At 47.8% G+C, this 22971-nt stretch overlaps 1 protein-coding gene across 2 annotated transcripts in view; it reads right to left on the reverse strand.

Annotated features, from left to right (window-relative positions):
• LOC8039474 (mediator of RNA polymerase II transcription subunit 13) overlaps positions 1–22971 on the reverse strand; it is a 150827-nt gene that overhangs the window by 9713 nt on the left and 118143 nt on the right. For both annotated transcript variants that reach the window (XM_029994571.3, XM_040222401.3), the window contains 8 exons: positions 21307–21628; positions 20104–20301; positions 18820–19175; positions 16128–16322; positions 5986–6212; positions 3852–4329; positions 1477–1734; positions 191–355 (listed from right to left, as the gene is read on the reverse strand). In XM_029994571.3, coding sequence (XP_029850431.2) covers positions 191–355; positions 1477–1734; positions 3852–4329; positions 5986–6212; positions 16128–16322; positions 18820–19175; positions 20104–20301; positions 21307–21628 — 2199 coding nt within the window. The remainder of the gene's footprint in view (positions 1–190; positions 356–1476; positions 1735–3851; positions 4330–5985; positions 6213–16127; positions 16323–18819; positions 19176–20103; positions 20302–21306; positions 21629–22971) is intronic.

A 22971-nucleotide genomic window follows, 5' to 3' on the forward strand; every position in this document is an offset into this window, starting at 1 on the left:
GAAATAAAATACGGGATTTTTGTTTTTGTTTGTGCGCTCTACATATTACATACGTCTACCGCCCTTGATGGGGCCGAGCTTCAAGTTTGAAGCTTTTTTTTCCCTCTGCTCCGCCGCTTCATCAAATGAAAATACCCTTTAGTATTTTGATTGAATGAAAAAAAGTTAATGGAAATGGGTGGAAGCTCACCTTGAGGAAGACAGGGCAGGACTCCCTGAGGTGTGGGCAGGACGCCCAGAACCAGCGGGGGAGGCTACCCGTGGGTGCCGTGGACACATAGTAGCCCAGGGCCAAGGGCTGCTGAAGCAGCTGCATGGGCTCCTCCTGGGCATCGGCTCCACCACTGCCGGGGCCCTGCACACAAGCATGCACCAAGGCTCAGGGCGGTCCCATCTATCCTGACGTCTTGAGAGATAGCCCACCCAAACTTGCAATGTGTCACAAAAAAACGAAACAAAAAAAAAACAAAAAACCTTCGATGATTTTGGTAAACCCGGGAAACAAAAAAAGTATTTGTTGTGTGCGTATTATGTGGAGATTTGCTTCAATGTAGTGTTGCACGAATATTCAAATTTCGTTAATAGTAGTTTTGAATAATACATCATTTTATATTCGGTTCGAGGTAACTGCAACATTGATACTTTTCCAAGCATTGATTGCGACGGGTTAGCCCCGTTGAGTGGGCTTCTCACAAACACACGTGCACTGCGGGAAAGCGATACCCGCGGAGCCTGCGAGCTTCGTGGTTATCGCTCTCCCGCAGTGCACAAGCGCTCGGTAACAAGTGCACTGGAAGGGGCTAACCAGTCACGATTATTCGAGTGTAAACGTTGGGCAGCGATGTCTCGACAGCCCACGTTCATAATTTCAGCTTTTTTTTTTTTCTTTCAAATTTTGAATTAAAAGGATGATTATTTGCATATAGCAAGCGATTAGGATAGCCGCGACAAATCTCTCGGTTACATGCTGCAGTTCATATAGCTGCATTAAAATTAACCAAACCGAGAAGTAGACAAGAGGAAGGTTGGGAACCACCTTCGCTAGTTTAGCCAAAGTTTCGTTTTTAAGCATGGTGCACGCTAGTGAAAGACTGAAAAACAATTCAATATCTTTGTCTTGCCTTCACACTTTTTGCCGCCCACATTGCTCTCCCTCATCCCCATGTTCGATGTTCAATACGAAGATATCTGGCCCAAACCACTATCTGCTTCGTGCTCACAATCTACTCTTTTAGCATGGCTACTTCAATGTACAGATGTGCTTCGAATATTGCAGGGTAAAAGATAAATTTCCCGCCTTTTCCGGGCTCCCCATAGTCACACGCGGAAAGAGAACGGCCAGGCGCGTCTTTCGAATGCCCGGCCTCGGACGCGCGCAACAAGTTTGAGCGGCGTGGAGGGTACCAAGCTCACGCCAGAGGCAGGATGACCGAAGACTGCAACCATCTCCCGGTTGGTGCACGTCGGCCCACTCACCCTGAGGGCGCCCCCGTGCTGGAAGGGCGACTGGCGCCCGCCGGGGCCCCCGCCCATCATGGCCCCCGGGGAGCCCGGAGGGGAGGAGCGCCTGGTCGGGGAGCAGGGGGCCTCGGGGCTGTCCGTCCAGTTCAGGATGTCGTTGAAGTCGTTGCCCACCGCTATGTCCTCCGTCAGCGACTTGAAGATCTCGTCGTCGTCCCCCAGGGTCGTCGACAGGGGGTCCATGTGGTCTTGCTGGAAGGTGGCCTGCGACGACTGCGCACCCCAGACGTACCGTCACCTCAACGACATCCGATCCGCCCAAGAGCAGCCGGGTTCACTCGATAAGCTTGGAAATTTCGTTGTGATCCCCATTGAGAGACATAGTTACTTGTGAAAAAAACTGGCCATGTTACCATATTTTTTTTACAACATTTTGTGACACTCTAGACTTCAAAACCAGCCTTAAAACATATTTTGCGTTAATATTGACCAGTATTTGAATCCGATAGTTCTCCGCAGTAGTGGAAGCCATATAAAATGAAACTGCCGCGTGAGTTATACTTTCTGTCTCACCAATAGGGCAGTTCCATGAAACACCTTTTCACTTCCTGTTGTTGTCCCACTATGTTGATGAACAGCATTTGCCACTTTCCACATTACTTTGCACACAGACGCTTAGTTGTTGCATCGTTTTTGGGACTGGTGAAACGTGCAAGCATGGCAAGCGACTCCGTCGATGACAGAACTCGGCAAGTACGACCGGAGACGTGTTTAGGCTCCATAAACCAATGCCAGCTCCACTTTTTTTTTTTTCGGAGTTGTTTTGGCGGCATTTAAAGGGGCCATTTTGGCCACTGACGTTTCGACTTCTTGATCGTTGGCTCGCTTCAGGGTCGAATAAAGATTGGTACAAGTAGTAGCCGATGCTCTTTTATGTTCCCGACTACTCTGGATGGTGCAGTTGATCACAACACCAAAAAACTCAAAACTGGATCTTTAAATAATTAAAAGCGCCGAAAAAGACAAGGACAAAGAAGTGGAACGACACAAGGCGCCTTGTGTCGTTCCATTTCTTTGTCCTTGTCTTTTTCGGCGCTTTTAATTATTTAAAGAACCATGAACCAACTGGCTCAACTTTCTACTTTGCTCAAAACTGGAAAACACTGTGTCTGCACATAAAAAGTCATAGGGCGAAAGTTCATCAACATGGCGACCGATGAGAGTTCCAACTGAAAGTATGTCACGTGAAACCGCCCTGCAGGTTCCTAAAGGTGTAACTGGTTACATTTTTAGGCATCATGTTTTTTTTTTGTTTTTTTTTTTTTAGTTTCTTTTTTTGTTTTTTTTTATTGCAGTCACCTGAAAAACATTGACAAGGTCCTACTGTACTTTAGTTGATGTTCACTTGCTTGGGAAGCTTTAGGTGTTTTAGAAAGTTTTTTTTCCAAACTTCCGCAAACAAACTTGAAGGGAACCGAAGTCTGCACTAAAAGGCCCCTGCCCACGACGAGCCTTTCTGAGGTTGGGGCATTAGTTGACTGCCCAATTTCCACGTTGCGTTTTTACCAAAACAGGCTGATCTAGTATGTGCGAGCAAAAATGGTACTCTTGAAACTAAAACCCTTTAAAACGCTAAGCACGAGCACCTTCCACAATACTTTACATATTTTTGTATTATGTGCAGGACTAGACTACAGTGTTCTTTAATTGCAACCAATGCAACTTACTGACGTAAAATAACCGACGTGGACACAACACATAATTGATTTGGCCCGTTGCCATCCTCTCGCAAAGAACTGTCAACGGTTCTTTGCGCTACTGCCCGCTACTGCAGTCACAAGAAAGCTAGGCTCAGTGCACCGACACTTTTTTTCTACATTCTCAGAGGCTAATATCATGATAATTCGCCCGTTTGCGACATGCCACATCTGTTTACTCGACAACGGCTCGTGAGCACAGCGCCGCCACATTTTGGTGTCTAGTCGCACGGGCGCCGTTTGCGACGGTTACGGCCCTGAAATGTGCCTTCCGAGCGACAGATATGGCATTACGTGATCGTTGCAGTGTCGTATCGCCCCGCTGTGAGCCGTTTTAGCAAGCGGGACAACGGAAAGTGCATCACGCATTTTCTGCCTGCCACGAGGTCAGAAGCTGGTGACAGCTGGCAACGTCGATTCTGCGCAACAATATCTCTCCAAAGCCTGGCGTATTTGGAGCAAACCCCGCGCACAACCTTGTGCATACCTTAGCGCACAACCTTTGTTCAAAAACCCACTTGTGCCTGGCATTGCACTTTCCACGTCGTCGCACGATGCGACACAGACGCAGATGCAAGACTGGCAAAGCGGCCAACAAAGGCAGCGGCCGCGAGAAAGGCGGGAGAGGCCCACCTGGGTGGTGGCCGAGGTGGGGAAGACCAGGATGTGGGTGGCGGAGGCGTCCTGGGGCGTGCTCAGGTCGCACGAGTGGCAGGCCGAGCTGAACCGCTCGTCGGGCGTGTAGCGGTCGTGGAAGAGGCGCAGGGCCCCGTCGGGCTCCAGGGACACCAGACAGGCGGACAGCACGCAGGGGCCTCCGACCCCGGGGGCCCCGGCCCCGCCTCCGGCCGCCGAGGAGGCGCCCCCCGCAGCGCACTGGTGGCACAGCTCCCGGAGGCGGCGCGAGTAGCGCAGCAGCGACCGGCGCCCCAGCAGGGCGGCCCACTCCTTGAGCTCGCCGTGGCCCACCCGCCCCAGGCGCCCCACCACCAGGCGCCAGGGCTGGGTGATGGCCCCGGCTCCCCGGGGCCCGCATGCCGCCACCCCCAGCAACCAGTCCAGCAGCTTGTGAAGGCCCAGGCGGCGGGCACAGGCCTTCTTGCGACGCGTCCTGTGGTTCGAGGGGGGGGGGGGGGGAAGTGTTACGAGGTGCCCCTTCGTCTGGGATTCAGTCGCACAAACTGATAACCAGCAAAGAAAAGCGGACAAGAGACTGGAAGTAAACCAACGTTCTCGGGGGGGGAGGCAGGACACAATCTAAACTCTCACCCTTACTAAGTGCGAAAAGCGTGGATGCTTGATCTCTATGCACAGAACGTGAGGTCCTAGCACCTATTTATTATTTAAGCTCAAAAGTTAGCGAGAGGCATTCCTCCGCTAAATTGAATTGGTGTATAATTATACGTAAATCCAGGTTTTTTCACTCTTGCACTGCACTTTTTTGCGCCCCTGACAGACATTATATCAATATATTCTGTGCCCTTAATCTGTTTGGGCACTTCAAAAAAAAAAAAAAGAAAAAAAGAAATTGCTGTTGCAGACAGGCGTTGGCACGCTTGCAAGTGTTTCAAAACCCTCTCCATGCTGCTCTGCAGTGGCACTTGCTTGGACTCTCCTACTTCGTCTCCGAGGTGTTCTCGCTGTGACGCACCTCGTCACTGGTTGCTTCGGACGTGCTCACACGCAAGAAATCTCTCAAACACTTTATTCTTTCACGTACCCGCGCGCAGCGGTATCGCCCCTGTCGCTAAGCCTCGCGTTCCGCCCGACGACTCTCTTCCTCACTCCGCGTTGCCGCTCCCGCCCGCGGCCGCTGCGCCATCTCTCGGGGTCGGCGCGAAACGGTTACAGTGGTTGCCCATGCCATTCGAGAGGTGCGGCCCGTGTTACGTGCATGATATGTGCGCTTCCCCTAACATCGCTATCGCCCTATTCTCGCTGTGCTGCTCTGTGACGGAAACTGGGGAAGCAAGTTTTTCGGAGAATTTTTAAAATAATCAAGATATACACAAAGACATTTGCCAGGAGCAGTTCAACGAGATAAAGATAGATACAAGAATTTTCAAAATAGTCCACAAAAGACAATTTTACGGGCGTGTGACGAGAATGTGGAATGCTCAAACTTTCTCCAGTGAAGACCACGGTACCGCTAGTTATGCTAGTAGGCAACAACACAGCACTCCGTTTCACATTTTCGGCAGATCGGTTCCTTGGGTTTGCTCCTACGTCGTGGCACAAGATGTTTTCAAATCAAGGAAATGTTCCTTTGCATCACTAGTCAGTCAGTTGCATCCATAAATGACTTCTAATTAAATCAATGCAATCAAACTACCGTAAAATACCGAGCAAGTGCACCCTTCAAATTTAGAGATTATTCCATAAAAATAGGAAGGGGGCCCTTACTCGGTTTGGGAATAACATTCAATATGGCGGCCACAAAAATATTGAATTTTCCTCAAATGGTAAGTGTTACGGTAGTCCCCAAACCTGCGTTTCGGGAACGCTTGCACCATAAGCTTTCTGTTCTCACCTACGGTCCTTGAAGTTACTTTCCCTATCCCTACAGACACAAATTCAAACTTAGCAGTAAACAAACTGTAAATGGCAACATTATGCCACGGCCGTTTCCACGTACATACCTGCGTACACACGAACAAGAGCACCTTTTGTCAATACAAATGGCAGAAAATAGGGTTAAAGGACGAAGAGGGTGACAATCCTTCTAGCAAAAGGAACTAGAGTGGCGTGGATCGTTCCCGACACACACCTGTTGGGGATCTCTATGTTGATGGAGCAGTTGTCGAGCAGGTCTCCCTTGTCGTTGCTCACGCTGGCCAGGAGCCAGCGCTGGTCCTCCGTGAGGCAGTAGGCACAGAAGAGGATGCCACTCTTTTCCCGGCGGTCCCCAAACATCTCCCCGAGCTCCGTCTGCTTGTCCTTCTGGGGTGCCAGCACAAACGGGGGGCTCCACACCTTCACGGGGGCATTCCCTCCCTGGGAGAGACGAAAAACCCCACACCGGTCACTTTGGGGCTGCCCAACCCACACAAGCTCTCCACAAGATAGCCCAGCTTACTGTTCTATACTCCATTTCACCTCACAAACAACCGCGGCAGATGCTACAAGCCATCTGAACCCATCCAAGGCCGTGGGAGTGGGGCACAGCGACAGGCGGAGAGTGTACCACGTGTAGCATTCACGGAGAGAGACGAGATGGCTCGTTTGCTGCCGTCTCATCCGTTGGATGTAAGGTGAAACTCACTGTAGGAAGGCCTAGAAGCCGAAAAAAAGAATGCATGGAGAGACTTCATGTTTTGCAAAAGTTAACCGTATACGATGCCCTGATGACAGAGCATGAAGCATAAAGGCCTGTTCCCACGGCATGTTTGGTGTACAATGCAGCATGCTACGGAAGCTTACGTCAAGTTACGACCACGAGTCAGCGGGACGTCTCTCCTTTGAATAGTAACCCATATAGGAGGTAGCTTTGCAAGCTACACACCAAACACATGTTCTAATAACTTGCATCTGTATCTCAACATAACGTAAGCAAACTTTCCACGTAAACTGGCCTTAAGGGGGGACATGGCCTGGGGGTATCAACTTTTGAACCCTTTATCCAAATTGATTGAAATTTGCAGGGTAAATGGAACACTGTGAGAGAAGATAACAAACAAACTTTCAACATTGTACCCCAACTGCGCAACATATTACATTTCTCAGGCTCCAGAAAAGAGGGCCCTCCCTAAGTAATGTATCAAAGAAAAATTGTAGTAGCAATTCATGAAATCTGTGCTTTAAGGGGGGTGGTAGGTAAATACAACCCAAAAATAGTTTTTTTAATATTAGAACCAAAAAATACTATGGTTCATACAGAACATATTCTCCAAACGGCACGCTCGTAGCAGCACCAGAAGTAATTTAAAAATGGTGTCATCAATATACTATCCGCATTTTAAAGTGGGCGTGGCTTTAGAAAGCTTTCTTTACATTGCAACTCTCATTGAAAAAAAACGGTGCAACTGGAAAGGAAAGTTGTTTCTAATTGATGCTACTGACAAGACAATGTGAAAAATTAGTTTTCACAATGCAGCACCGGAGCTTCTACGAAGGTGGCTTCATGGGCGAACCCAGAAGTCTAACGAGTCCCTGAATAACCTGATCTGGTGCAGGTGCCCAAAGACAACATTTGTGGGCGCATGCACAGTAAAAGCTGCCGTGTATGACGCGGTTAGCTTCTACAACAATGGCCACCAAGCAAGGAAGCAAGTGTTTTAGGCTCTAGGCGTCACACCTGGAGTGTTTTGTAATGTGGCCCTCAACAGGATGGACAAGGCCCGAATAGCCAAAAGGGACTTTCGGATCTCTGCTCAGAGCAAGCGAAGAAGGAAGGCCAAAGCAAGTGCAAGGAAAGGTTTCGCGAAGAAATCTGAGGCAAATGATGCTGAAGACTACGCACCAGGTGCATTTTAGGCTGAGCGTTGAACAACTAAACTTTCAAAAGTGATTTGTGAAAAACACTGTTTTTGCTCGTATAAGGAACATTTTCTCTCGAACAAATGAACCTTTTCTTGTAATATTTCTCTCGTGTTTTGCTGCATAACCTGCGCATCTACTGAACTAAAAATATAATATTTGCATGAAAACTTTTTTTTTATTTACAAGTTCCTCAAGGCAGAAAGCACCTAAGTTGAAGTATCAAAGTTCAAAAATTGATTTTGAACGACCTAAGCATTTCAAATTTATTATTTTAGTTCAGTCAAATGCCAATACTGTATAGAAAGTGTGAGAGAAGTTTCATCGTTTTATTAGTATTATTTATATTTTAAATGTTCCTTGACTAAGTCAAGAAACCTTCTATTTCAAATTATTATAAATACAATATACCTCAATAGTTTTAAATAATATTTTGCTTGGTATAGCTAGAAGGACAGCAAAATATGCCCAGAAAGTTTTAACCGTTTTTACCCAGAAGGAGCTGAGATAGTGGCAGAACATCTCGAAGTCACATGTCGGGGTACTATCCCCCCTTAATATTTACCGTAATATCCCGAGTCATCGCCCACCCCCCTACCGCCTGAAATTCGTTAAAAAAGTGGGGTGGGCCATGTCTCGGTGGTTGAGCACAAACACTTGAAAAAAAAACGGAAAAAACCGCCTATTTTTCTCTGCGTATCTAGCGCTGATGCACAATAGATACATCAAACTCAAAACTCGATTTAGTTTCATTATTTTATAGAAAAAAATGCTCACGAAAGAATATTTTACTATAGCGAAGTCCGTAGCTTGCATACGCGCTAGAAACACCGCCGATCTGCATATAGCGCGAACGTTTGTTCCATGAAAGAATGTCACCATTATGTTCTCCTAGTTAGTAAAAAAGAAAGAAAAGTCTACAAGAAAATAGAAAAACCGACCAGGCGCAACCAGCGAGCGAGCGGACCAAAGAAGCGACAAAGAGCAATGCTGGGAAAGCGGGAAAGCCGGCGGTCGCGTTGGCAAATACTTTGGCGTCGGGCCAAGTCGGGCGCCTTGTCAATTGCAAGCTCTTGCGCAACTTGTTTGGTGCGTACATACGTGCGCCCGTGCACGGCGGGCTATCAATGCACGGTTGGGACGCTCTGCAAACGTCTGTGTAGGACGTCCCAGCAAAGCTTTATTTACGCTTTGGCTTTGCCTAAAATATTGCACAACCGCGGTCGCGACGGGCGGGAAGAAGGAGCGGGTTCGCGGTGACCTTACTTCGGCGGAGACAGACTTTGACCTAACACTCGGCGGTTACGTTAACAAACTCTTATTTTGTTATCTCCATCGTTTTCTTTTCGCACGGATACACGACCACTTTGGGGTCGCTCACGGAGGAAATCCGTAAACAAAAAGAAGTGTCTTTCTCTCCTTCGTTTTACTTTGTCACGGACGTCCTCCAACTGTAAGGTCCGCGACCGCGTCATTCGGGTAGGATGAGTGTTCGCGGATCGCAGAGTCCGCGCTGGGGTATTTGAAGGGGTGGGCGATGACTCGGTGTTTTTTCGGAAATCGATATTGGCCCAAAAAATGGGGTGGGCGATGGCTCGGGGATGGGCGATGACTCGGGATATTACGGTAGTGCAATACACATACTGCAACTTAAGGTAAAAATAAGTTCCGAAAAATGTAATTATAAAATAAAAAAACACAATTAATTTTTTTTTTTTGTGTGTGTTTAAAGTTTTTTAATTTTACGATGAAAGAGTGAGTTTTTTTTAGACTATAGGTACCTTAACTTGTTCGCTGGAAAATTTCAGTGTGGGAATACCCTTAATGATGCCTTTCCATATTCAGGATGTGAAATGATACATTTCCTCACACAACGTTACCCGCCAAAAAGTGAAACTGAGATAAATGCATTTGACGTTTCAGCTTGAGGCTTCTTTATTCTCGGTAGGTCCCAGGGGCTTAGAATGCACCTGGAGCATAGGTGGTACCCTCGGCTTCGAGGCTGTGCTGCTCCCGGACTATAGCCTTCGATGAGTGAAGTGTCCGGTCCTTTGCCTTCGCGATTTTGCCCCGAGTCGCCTGGTAGGAGTGCTTCTCCTTCTGGCTTCCAGGGCTGATCTCCATCTGCAGGAGTGCCCTTTCGAAGCCTCTTGGACCAAGGTTAAACTCTAGCACTGCTAGAGCGACTGCAGTCTCTACGGTGAGGCAAATTCTGTTTTAGGGCAACGCTTCCAAATGAGCGCGTTAAAACTCTCATTTGCATTTTGGGTCTCCATGCGTGAGCATCGAGTGAGCAAGTCCTGCTCTGCAAGCCGGTTATACAGCGGAACAAGTTTCTTTGCAACATCTTTAGAGAAGGCTGGTCGGTGTGGTTTTGCTGCCGTAGGCTTCCCTGCTGCTTTGAGAGCCTTGTGGCGGTTATGGTGGCACCACAATTCTTTGCCTTCCGGACAGGCTAGGTGTCGGGGCTCCTGGTCTGTGGAGTAGGTATGAAGAAGGCTGGCAATGACAGCTCGCTGCATCTTCTTGACGTCAGGGGCGTTGTCCTTCAAGGCACATGCGTAGTAACTTGTGAGCTTCTTCATGACGACATTGGTAAGCTTTCCTTTTCCTCCAGACCTTTTTTGGCCTTTTTCAGCTTTTCCAATCCCGCGTACATAATTTACGCAATCTTCTTTCTGGATAGGCTTGTCGTAAAGCTCAAGGCTAGCGACGTGTGTGAAAGCCTTGCTGCCGCCGTCACACAGGACAGCGACATACTGCATGTTATGCAGTTCGACGGAGCGGCTGAAGATGGTTGCAGCCGCCGCCACTTTCATCGCATTCGAAGATCCCTCAAAGTTTTTCTGGCAGGTTTCTGTATGACTTTGTGCCCACTCCTCAAATCCGTCACTTCCTTCCTTGGGGCCCAACTGGCACCCATGGCAGTACTTGCTTTTCACCGAAAAGTCGATAACAAAACCAGTCTCCAGCTCAATAGCAACGCCAACTCCAAACTGTGATGTGTGTCCGCGTTTATGCCATGTGCCATCAAAGGTTATGCACATGTCTAGAAGATCGTTCTCGGCACTGGTTTCCGTGGCCAGTTGTCCTTTTCTGACAGCTTCTGCAGCTTCCTTCATTACTTCGCTCGCCGCCAGCATCGCCGCGTCGTGCACTTTAGCCGCAATCTTCTGATGAGACTTCAAATGCATAGGAGGCGGAGCATTTAGGCCACCGAAGAGATTCGTGAGCTTCGTAAAGCCAATTCCACAGTCTCCTCCTACAACGCCCAGACGCATCGCTAGTTCGCTTTGACGAGACTTGCCGATTGATGGTGAGTGCGGTGTGGCAACGATGTCTCTGCAAGACGCGCATCCAGCAACAAATTGCAGATCGGCACCAGTCCCCGACTCCCGCAAACTGAGTTCTCCTCCATGGCACTTGGGGCAGTCCAAAGCGTCGATTAGCGCTTGCACGGCCGACACATTGAGAAGGCGAAAGCCTTCCGGAGGTCCTTCAACAGGAGTGTTTGCCATTTCTACGTCGTCCACATTGCACTCAAGAAGACCAAGCTTCCGCTCAAACGCTGTCAGGATATCCGATTCAGTAAAGCTGGATGGTCCTCAGCATTTGATGTTGATGCAACAGGCTCCGATGTCAGCTGGGAACTGGACGATTGCGACGCCGGCGATGAAGGTGGTGACGGCGACGACAGCAGCGGCGGCGAGACGGTACAGCGCCTCTTGCGGGGCGTTCTCCCGACCAACCTCTCTTTTTTTTTTTGAGACCGAGAACGTCGGCCAAAGCTACAACGAATGCTAGCTTTGATGGCAGGCATTCCTCGGCAGAACTACCAAGAACAACGAGGAAAACGAATCTAACGAGCTGCGATGTAGTGATACGATCCGGAGCGAAAGAGTCTGACGAAAACGCACGATCACCGTAAACAAAGCATGACATCACCAAGCACAGCCAATCGTGAGTGCGGTTTCGGTTTTCAAACAATGGGATCGCTCGTATCGCATTTGCCTATTTTTTTTTTTGTGCTTGGATGCGCGGGGCTCTCCTGGGATGACGATACCCTCTAACGTAGGAAGCTTCTCGCGGCAAAAACTAGAAGAAACGGTGCTTCCAACGAGGCTAAAATGTCCCAGCTACGCTGAACGGACGCGGAGTAGTCCTAGTTTGAAAACGCCAAACCTCGCCGTTTGCTCGCTCGGCGGGACATCACATGCGGCCGCCAGCGCGCCGAAAATAATTTTTAGTTAAATAAATACTGCATATTTATCAATAAAACTTTCTGAAACTGTGCGTGAAAAGTTAGTAAACCCAAATATTCAATTTTTAAAAAATTCATTTTTTCGGAAAAAAATTGAATTTTGAGGCCGTGTCCCCCCTTAACACACTTTATGATTTTGATATTTTGGTATCTTGGAAGACAGTTCAAAAGAAGACAAGAAGTATCGTATTTGCAAGAATATAAGGCGAGTTTTTTTCCTTCGAAATTACATGCTCCAAAACACACCTCGTGTTATATTCGGAACTGAACATGGCCACGAGGCGTTCGAGTCGGGTGAAAGCCATTTCTCAAACTGAATGCAGGAGATTGGGTGCGAGCAGAAACGGGGCTGTGGGGAGCAAAGTTAGTAGTCCTTGCACGACGCAAAAGGAGAAATAGAGAATGTTCAAAGCATTTTCCGTCATTTTCACGTTTGTACAACGCACGCGGCCTCAAAAAATGGCCAAAACATGATGCGCCGCATGGGAGTGCGGGACACTGGCCATTCCAAGCCAAGCTAAGCCGAGGCAAGTGAAGACACGAGTCTAGTCCAGACTGCTGGCCGGGTTTATGCAACCATGAAATGCGAGGTGTGTGCACATGCAGAGCGACCATAGCAAAGGCCCTAGCAAGGGAGAGGGATTGCGCTTCTAGCAGTCTTTGTTCTGCCTGGGCCTTTTTTAGTTTCTGCCCAGAGTTCTGGCGTTTGCGCATTAGTTCTTCCGCTTCCTGCCCCGACCTGAAACAGTGCCCTGTGGTTCAAAAGGAATAGCTTGCAGACCAAGAGCTCACCTCGAAGAAAAAGTAACTACGAGACAGACATATCTCCGCAGTCGCCAACTTGAACTCGACAGTGAGGAGCTGAGCGGTGACGACCAGTGCAGTCAAAACATACACAATATTCTTTTCATTTCTGCTATATCCTTGAGTGCGGTAACTTTATGTTCGCGTTATCAAAGAAATAATTTTTTTTTTTTTCCTTTTTAGAGGCTTCGAAACTTGCCTAGATTCGTGCAAATATGGTAAGCAGGCAAGTATAGTATGCACAAGTATCAAGGACGTTGAAAGCTGGGCTGGTTTACAGGAATAGCGTCACACCATTGTAACAATTGGGCAGATTACCAGTGCCAGTTACCGTATTTACTCACATAATAAACACACCCTCCACACGGGCATCAGTATTTTGACTTTTTTTTTTCCCCTCCTGTAATAAACGCACCTCCAATTTTCGGATCCGCGAGTCTCAAATTGCATCCAATTTAGCGAGCCACCAGGCCAGTTTTCTTTTGCTGCGAAACGGTCAGGCCAAGTCGAGCCAAACTAAGCCTCTCTCGTAGTGGCCTCAAGTGTGTAGTTGCGGAAGTGATCAACCGGGAAACAGAGTGTCGCGCACATTTGACGAAGCTTGGGTCGAGGAATTGCGGAGCCCCGGACATTCTTCGCCTATCGGATGCATCGATGTCAACAAACAAGCCGTTGTCTGTGGTCCGCTTTTGGACGGTGAAATCGTGAAAGTGGTTAGGCCTAATATCACATACTCCGGGTAAATGCGTTCATTTAAGGGGGGACACTACCCAGAAAAAACAATTTCTGCAAAAAAAAGTTGATTCTGAAAAATGTCATATTTACATCCACCAACATCTAGAGAATATTCCCAGAAAGTTTCATTAGTTTACACTGCATAGTTAATTTTTTATAAATTATTTTCGGTCCTCCGATGCTAAAGAAAAGGCAGGGGTTGGAGCACTTTGAACGCAATTTTCTCCATTCCACTTTTTGGCATAAATTTCACTTTAGGAAAACTATCGTTTTGTTATTATGCAACTTGGATTCATTTTTATGAGTTTTTCTGGGGTGAAATTTTAAGGGGAAGATAACTATGAGCTTGTATTTTTTATTTTTGTCATTTTTCATGCTCAAGAACTAAAATTTTGGACAAAGGATGGAAATCTAAAAAAATGTATTTGTGTTTACGTGGCTTTTTTGTCAGGAAAGATGGTATAACATAGAAATTTAGCTCCATAGTTATCTGCTCTGAACTGTCCTAATGCAATGTAACAGATGAAAACAACAAATTTATAAGTAATTTCAAAACGATAGTTTTCCTACACAGACACGCCCACTTTCGTCTTGGAACGTTTGCAATTTTTTTTTGTACTTCACCCAGGTTAACAAAAATTGGCTGAAATGTTCTCAACATCAACAGAAACAAGCCCTGTAAATATAATTTAAATCAGACAAGTGGTTCAAAAATTTACTTATTTGGGTAGTGTCCCCCCTTAACCCGTAACAGAACAGCACAGCGAGGTGCACGCTGGTAGCCTGTTGGCGAACGAAACTTGATCCATGCGAGCAGGCTTCGGAGGTCCGCGGCGTATCAGCTCTTGCCTTTGTGAATGAAACTTGATCCATTCGAGCGGGCTTCAGGGGTTGGACTTCGTACGAGTTCTCATACGCATGGTTGCGGATAAACCTGAGCGTGCTTGCAACATACTAGCAATATATATCGCCTAAGAACGGTCGTGTTGCTTTTCTGCTTTTCATGCTGAGACGTGCCACAGTACCTTGCCGTGTCATATTGGCACCTAATATGACATCTGCACGAAATGTGTAAATGCAAAACTTTTACCCCGTGTAATGACCCCCCCCCCCCCCACCCAAATATGTGTCAATTTTTCGGGAAAAAAAGGGAGTTCATTATGCGAGTAAATACGGTAGCCTAAAGCCTGACTCGAACAGTTGCGCTCCTTGCGTTCGAAGTGACAGAAACGACAGCAACTACAGTTGCCGGGGAAGCGTTCGCCAAACCCAATGTGCCAAGCAATACAAAAGGTAGCTTTGTGATGCAGACATGAGTGGCGGTTACTTGGTGTTCTGGTCATTGCCATTGTTTTGGTTGCTCTGGTGGACACAACCGACTGTGCAACAGCCTTAATGGTCACTTCTGATGCGGAGTCCGTAACAATAATAAACAAGCACGTTACTTATGCTCGTTGGCGACGACCAGCCTGCACGCGGCATTCTTTTCTTTTTTAGGTCTATACACCTTCGCCCTGCCAACATCCTCGATCTTTTTGTACGAAATGCGCGCTTGTCACGGCTGCATTTTCTAGGCCCTGCGAGTGCCAACTAGCCAGATTTTCAACACTTCTCCTAAACCATCTTGCAGGTTTTATAGCCCGTGTAATCCACCACGCATGCTGCCTCTCGTGGCGTGCACACCTAACTGTAGCTAGGTTTTCGTGCTTCCAATAAATATATACCGATAAATCCCAAAAATTAACCCCTAGCCAATTTTGTCAAAATCAGGAAACACCAAAAGACCCGAGCTTGGGGGAAAGAAATCTCTTCCTTGGGGAATCACACCACTCATTTTCTCCTCGATACAGGGATGTTGTTCAAGTATACACATTTAAAAGTGAAAATTTTTCACAGTGTGAATTATACAAGGATTTGCTTTTTCTAGATTGTTCATTATGACAGGGCGGATTTAGGGAATGACAAGAGTATGTTAGTGATGATATATATTATGCAAGCTTCTTTGAGATCTAACAAAGCATGCATTTGTCAAGGTGTGCCGAGTTTAACAAGTCCTTACGTGCCGACAAAGCGCTGGGTGCGGACTATCCAAGGAAAAATTTGTCTCTTTCAACCAAAATTTGCCCCTGTGGGCAGAGAAAATACGGTACTTGGGTCACGTGCCTGGCCCCTGGACGTTGGGGAAACCCATGCCCGCATTCCATTTTCTTCAGCCCCGCTTAGCACCAATTTCTTGTCAGACGCCGAAAGTTGACAGCAAAAAAACACTAAATTTATAAAAGAAAAAGTGTCTTTGAAAACAAAGAACCCTTCATACAGTCTACGCTCATTATAGCAGACCTTGATTTTGACCAAGATTTCGGTCTGCTGTAAAAGAAGTGTGTTGTATGCAGATATGGAGTTGAGTCAATGGTATGTAGAGGGAAACCAACCGAACTTCACAAATTGGTATGCTATACCCAAGTGTCTGTTGTAATGAGCTTAGACTGTATAATCGCAAGTGATATGGTTGTACCCCTCGAAGAAAATATGCGGACAGGGATACACAACGTTTCGGGCGGACGCCCTGGCATCACAGTCTACAGAAGCGTGCATGCCAAGAGGGCCCTGTCGGAGGCAGCCGAGGCTCTCACCGTCCTGGCCTTGAGGAAGTCGTCCTGGGCGGCTGCCGGGCCGAAGCCCGTGAGGGACTTGACGCTTGACTGGTGCACGAGCAGGCGCGCACACTGATAGAACACCGACAGCGAGAGGGCACGCAGCTGCTCCTGGCGCCGGAAGCCCTCCGCCGAACGCCCGCCCGCTCCCAGGATTGAGTCCAGACTCAGGATCTGCGGGGAGAGGCACACGTGACCCAGGCGTCCACTCGTCAGGAGGCAACCACCCGCGGTGGCCGCCCCGCCCCCCAAATGCGATCCAATGGGTTCCGCTTAGCTGGCATTCCTATTCATTCGATGTGGATATAGTATTTAGTTTATTGAGATTTCATATTGATTTGAGCCATAGGAAAATGTTGCGGAAGCGAAGGCTTCACACCTGCCCAGGGTGGGAAAATCTTAAATTCTCCTTTGTATACACAACACCGTAATATCTCGAGTCATCGCCTACCCCACTTTTTTGATAAATATCGATTTCCAAAAAAAAAAAAAAAGCCCAGTGATTGCCCACCCTACAAATACCCCAACGTGGACTCCGCAATCATTCATCCTACCCGAATGACGCGACCGCGGACCTCACAGTTGGAGGACGTCCGTAACAAAGTAAAACGAAGGAGGGAAAGGCACTTCTTTTTGTTTACGCACTTCCTCCCCGATTTCTGCGACCCCGAAGTCGTAGTACATGCGTGCGAAAGGGAAACGTTGGAGATAACAACATAGAACTTTGTTTTGCTTACAAGAAAAGCTTGTGTGGACAAAAGAACAAATTCAGAAAGATAACAGAAGCAGTGAGCCATTCAGGGATTGGGAGGCGAATGCCTTATATCCTAAAACATAACCGCGGAGTGTAAGGTCAGTCCGTCTCCATCGAAGTAGGGTCACCGTGCACAGACGTTTGTCAAGCGTCCCATTTGGAGCTCCGTGCTCGTGGTACCATCCATGCCACGCAGCAACGCCGCCTCAACCCGCATTGATAGCAAGCCTTGCACAGACGCACGCATGAGTGCACCCAACAAGTTGCACAAGAGCCTGCTTCTTGTCAGTGACGAGGCACCCAACTTGGACCCACGTCAAAGTATTTGCCAACGCAATCGCTGGCTTTCTTGCCTCCCCCCAGCATCGCTCTTCCTCACTTCTTTCGTCCGCATGCTCGCTCGCTGCTCTTAGTTGGTTTTTCTGTTTTCTTGTTGACTATTTTTTGTTTATTACTAACGAAGAGAACTTGAGGGGTTAGAAATGTGCTTTCCCAGAACGAATGTTCGCGCTGTATGCCGATCGGCGATGTTCATCGTGCGTAAGCAAGCAATGTACTTTACGATTCTTTCAAGAGCATTTCTTGTATAAAACAATGAAACTAATTCGAGTCTCAAGTTTAATATATCTCTTATGCAGCTGTGCTTGATACATACAAAAAATGGGCGTTTCTTGCATCCGAAAAACCAAAAATAGACAATGGTAGTTAGTACACTAACTTTCAGAAGTAATAGCCGTAGTGTGGGGCACATTTTCTATATTTGGAATTTTTTTTTATTTGTCGTTTAATTTGACATATTTGTAGAAGTTTAGGCATCTATACTCCGTAACATACATTGCATTTTCAAGAAATAAAATTTTTAAATCTTCTACTGATGCTATACCAGCCTCTGATTCTTTTAAAAGAACAACTAATTGCTCACATTTTGACGTGTCATTTCGCTCCATACGCAAGTTAGAAGAATAACAGCGTTTGTGCAGATCCTTTACAAGTTGCTACTTTTCCCGTGGTCAGAAAAAAGTTAGGTGAAATTAAGTTGTGGAGCAATGTTGGCGCAAATTCCTCACAATTTATTAAAATGTAGCAGGATGTAGCAGGGTAAGCCCTTTGGTGCAATTGGTGCAGCAATCACATCAGAGCGCTCAAAGTTAATTGCCAAACAATGAACAGCAAAGGATATGCAAATAAGGACATAAATATTTGGTACCCCCAAAATCAATTTTATTTTATGTTGTTATTTTTAATTTTACATCTATTTTGCAAAGTTTCTAATTCTGTGGATGAATATTAGTGCCACGATATCAATTTATAGCATCTATGGAGGCTGGATTTGCACCGAAGATTATACTAAAACGGAATTTTCTCAAAGCAAAAATTTTGGGCTCCTTGCAGATTTGCAAGAGGGATATCTCAGCATCTGGGGCACATAGAAATATAACTTTTTTTCGACAATATAGAACTAAATATATGAAGCATACACTATTGAAAGCAGACTTCATTATAAGCCTGGGAAATGTTTCGTACGATTTATTGTTTTATTACTCGGTTACCACACATTGAACACTGACCTTCAATGCGATGTAAATCACTAATAATGGTTCAATCTCAAAAGGTCTTTAGACATTCTATGCTTTATACTTTGTAGTATCTAGCCACATGTTAAACACAGCTTTTGTTGAGTAGATGTTTCTTGTTGTTCCTGATGACAAAGGCAGGTGTGTTCTAAATATTTTGAGGACTGATCTACCAATTGAAAAACTGACCAGAGATTTGAAATCAGCAAGAAAAACTGAATAAGCTCGCACATTCTCATTGGGTTCGGCCAAACAATAAAGAAAGCTTGGAGACCGGCGTTAACAAAATAAACCGACGACAAGCAAGAGCTGGAAGAAGGCTAGAAGAGTGAACGGGACCCACCTGCGCATGGGTGTTGCTCTGCAGGGGCTCTGGCAGGCAATCCAGCAGCTGCGCGAAGCAGCGGTGCAGCCCCACGGTGGCCAGCCGCAGCACCTCGGGGTCCGAGGAGCCCAAGGTGAAGGGCTCTACCAGGTACACCACCAGGGCAGGGGGCTGCTGCTCCTCCTCCCCCTCCTCCGATACGCCGAGCCCTGCCCCACCGGGGGCAGAGGCGGCGCCGCCCGTTGAGGAAGCGCCCCCCGTCGACGTCGGCCCCGCGCTTGCTCCGATGCCGGCAGGGGCGCCCAGTGAAGTGCCCTGGGACGGGTTCCCGGGGGCCGTGGCGGATGAGGCACCACACGCGTCCTGGGAGCTCTCTGCTCGCGGGGCAGAGACAGAGACGCCGATGGTCAGCGTCCAATGAACGAAATTGTGGGCCTCTGCGGGCATATCTACAAAGTCCCGAACAGATTCCACCGAGCAAGAGACTCACCGACGGCTTCCTCGAGGTATCGACGAAGAGGAAGACTTGACTACTGACACTCTCGCTTACTAGACGAATGCGTGAAGGCGGAGCGAGACCGTTCGGAACGAAGGCGCCATTCGTGTTGTGCTCGCTGTTTCGAGTGTGCTGGCCCCGCAGCCGGCTTTCACGAGACTCATCGTGCGATAGCCGCTCACTCATTGCACGGTTCTTAATTTGGCACCCAAGAATACCCAAACAGATTCTAGGAACTCCAAACAAACAAACACTTATACTTACGCTCGCCGGCGCCAAGTTGCACCGGACACACAGACGAATGGTGCACAGTGACGCCATCCGTCGGCTCTCGCGAGAAGTCTCTCTCGCCTGCCGCCATTGTGCCATCAGGTGAGGACGCACGCACCAAGCACGTGCGTCACCCAACATCGCACGAAGGAGAATTTGACATAACGTGTCAAGACTGAAGCTCCCCGATTCAAGCGGGTCTAACTGAGCAGTCATTACTGCAAGTCGAATTAGGGCCTTCTTTCCCACCCCTTACGGGAGTCCACACTTGCGGTCGACGCGCATGAACAAGCAGCAAGTGCCGGTAACTTGTGCATACTACCAGAGTCCTGCGCAAGGTCGCACATTGGCCCGGTGGGCTGCCACCATTCTTAAGCTAGGACCGACTTTCGATCAATGACCGAAGGCCGATGCAATGCTCTTGTCCGGTCTGCATTTGCACCGGCCTCCAGTAGGCGACGCCGAAAGTAAGCGACTATGGTCCCGTTGCAAAGAAGGCGTTGCGGTAAGTCGCCAGCCAAACGCGAAGGGCGCACCGGAGTCTGCCTGGGGCCTCGGGGTGGTCCCTCCGTCCCTCGTGGAAGAGCCTTCTTGCTGCCCGGCGGAGCCGGCGCCTTCGGGGGTCGGGGGCGGTCGTGGTGACGCCAGGGGGGCCTTGCTGTCCCCCGACTTGGGTGCCCCCGGTGGACCCTCTAGCAGGCCCCTGTCCAGACTCTGGGAGGCTAGGTGGGGCCCTGGAAGAGGGAAGAGTGCCGAAGGGCCGTCGGTTGACCTCGCCGTTCCGGTAGGAACCGTCCGAGACAGGAGAACCAAGCGAGGTTCTATTCCTCTCCTTTTCAAAGTTCATCATTACTCCGCTTCCACATACTATGGCTTCAAATCACTAAGGGAGGCAAGCTCACACTCATAAGCGTTCGCATACGATGTATCGAAGCGATAGAACCGAGTCATGACCGGGCCAAGCCATTTATACTTTGTCCGATGCGGCTTAGAGGCTCTTTCTTGAGCTACGCAAACTAACAGAACGTGTGGGTGCAAGCGAGCTGGTGTACACCGAGAACCTGAAAGTAAACATATCTTTGGAACACCCGGACTTTGCTCTTCCCGACACACTATTTATTGTCTCCAAATTAAAAACAGCTATTGAGAAAATGGAAACGAAGGTTATGCCAAAATTGACATTCAAATATTCCCACACTCTCCAGCCGGGCGACGTCACGTGTTGTATAACGTGCTAAATGTTCATTTCTCTCTTTTTTTTGCTGACAAGAGCTTTTTTAGCATTTATTTGACATCGTGAAATTTCTCGTAACCTGTCGGGAACGAGCTGTACTGCCCCCATGACAGCATGTCATGCCTCGTTTTCAGTGTTGTCAGTAGAAACTCTCAGCTGCTCGCACCTAACTTGAAACTTCAATAGCTTCGGGAAAAAATAGTACCGCGACTCTTAATTTGGGTTTCTATTCCAAGTGCGTCTATTAATCTATGGAAGCGAGTTTGAGACAGATCAGCGACTAACAAAAACTTCGCCGAAACTACACTTTTAGATCTCATCCCTAACAAATTAGTTACAGGTGATTTGGAACTGCCGCACAAAGCTGGCACTATTTGGCACAAGTGCACAAGCATTTTCCCCGGCAGACTCGAAGGGCACTCGCCCAAAGAGGGCCATCGCCGACGCAGTCGGTGGGAGTGCAGTTAGAAGGGCCGACATAAACAATGTTTGAGCGACGACTCACCGAGCTGCATCCTGCAGGCCCGTGCGAACAGTCTGAGCCGGGTGCCCAGGGGGCCCTCCCCGAGGCCGGTGAACCAGTCGTCCTCCGCATTGGTGCCCCCGGGGGTCTCCGGCGGGGGCCCCTGGGCGGAGACCCTAAGCAGGCCCTCCCGGAGTCCCCCCCTCGAAAGTGGGCAGTGCCGACCCAGATTCAGCGCCTGGTAGGTGGCGCTCAGGTCCTGGAAGAAGGCTCGCACCGACGACAGCACCGGTTCGCTGTCCGGTGCCACCACTACGTAGGCCACGTCTCGCGCCGGCGAGTATGGCTCAAGCAGGAGCTTGTCCTGCGTGCCACGACAGGGAACGCGTCAATCCTCGCTTGCGGGAATCGTTACGGCTAGTTCTAGCGAGACTCGTCAAAAATACATCGTGGTGGAATCTCCACAATCCAAACACTCGAATCACACACTAGGACTAGCCCTCTTTGGGCAGGACGACGAACCGCGGGACATGCCACGTCGATGCTCGACGAGTCCGTCTTACTTTAGGAGGCGTCCAAGTTACGCGCGTTTCCTTTGGAAGGTTTCGCCGTAGAAATATGGTAGATATTGTCCGGAAATTTGAGATACTAATTTAGGCTGTCGGTAAGGACTCCGTGGAACCGTTGTATAAAAAGGCTAGCCTAGGGACTTGATGCACGCACGTTGTCTCCTTCGAGTCAGATCTCCCACTTTGAGGGAGAAGGCCGAGCAATCAGAACGGCACCATCTGCTTTCAGAAGATGTCGTACGATCCGAGTGTGTGACATACAACAACCTCCTTAATAAAAGGCGACCAGGTCACTTATTTTTTTATACATTGCTAATAAACTGAATTAAGTGACAGCACATTTCACTTCGGGCTCTATGTAAGTGACGAGTTAGTACCAGAGTGTTTATTTTCTGCTGTCAATTTGTGCGAGCAAAATGTGACTGGCAACCTTCTTTGTAGGTATTCTCAAATTGTCTGTGCAAGCCAACAGTAAATTTCCAAATTCATGCGTTCTTAAAGTAGACACTTCTGTACTTTGTGCATATGTAGCAAGAGAACCCTAATTGAATATGTTATAATAGGCAAAGTAACGAGGTATGCGGGCAAGCCGGTGAAGGGCGGTACAAAAGTGACACTTCCATTTCCTTTTTCTTGGGAAGTAAACCGTAGTAAACCGAGTTGGTGATAAATTAAAAGAGGAATACCGGTACACTCCTCAAAAACATAAAGTCATTTTGCAATATGTTTACATTACTATTTACTCATTCATTTTTATGCCAGAGGACCGAGTAAGGGGGTACACTAGCCAAGAGGGTCAACTTTTGAACCTTTGGTTAAATATGAATGAAATTTACAGTGTATACTGGCAGTTGCAAGAAAGAATGCAGTGCAAAGTTTCATTCGTGTATGTGACTCGTAAAAGAAATTATAGTTGTTATCAGGAACACATTGACTCTGTTTGGGAAGACTATCATTAGAAGACTAATGTAATATCCAACAATTTTCTTCACTAGATCTGCCACAGAATGCCTGGAGAGAACTGTGAAAACAAATTTCCGAAAAGTAATTTATTTTATGCTAACATCGTAGTGAAAATTCAAATAAATTGTTTGCTTTTATGTTGTCAACAAAATCTTAACATATTTTATAAAAAAAA

The sequence above is a fragment of the Ixodes scapularis genome, unplaced genomic scaffold, assembly GCF_016920785.2.
Source record: "Ixodes scapularis isolate PalLabHiFi unplaced genomic scaffold, ASM1692078v2 PGA_scaffold1__304_contigs__length_218370807, whole genome shotgun sequence".
Taxonomy (NCBI): Eukaryota; Metazoa; Arthropoda; class Arachnida; order Ixodida; family Ixodidae; genus Ixodes; species Ixodes scapularis.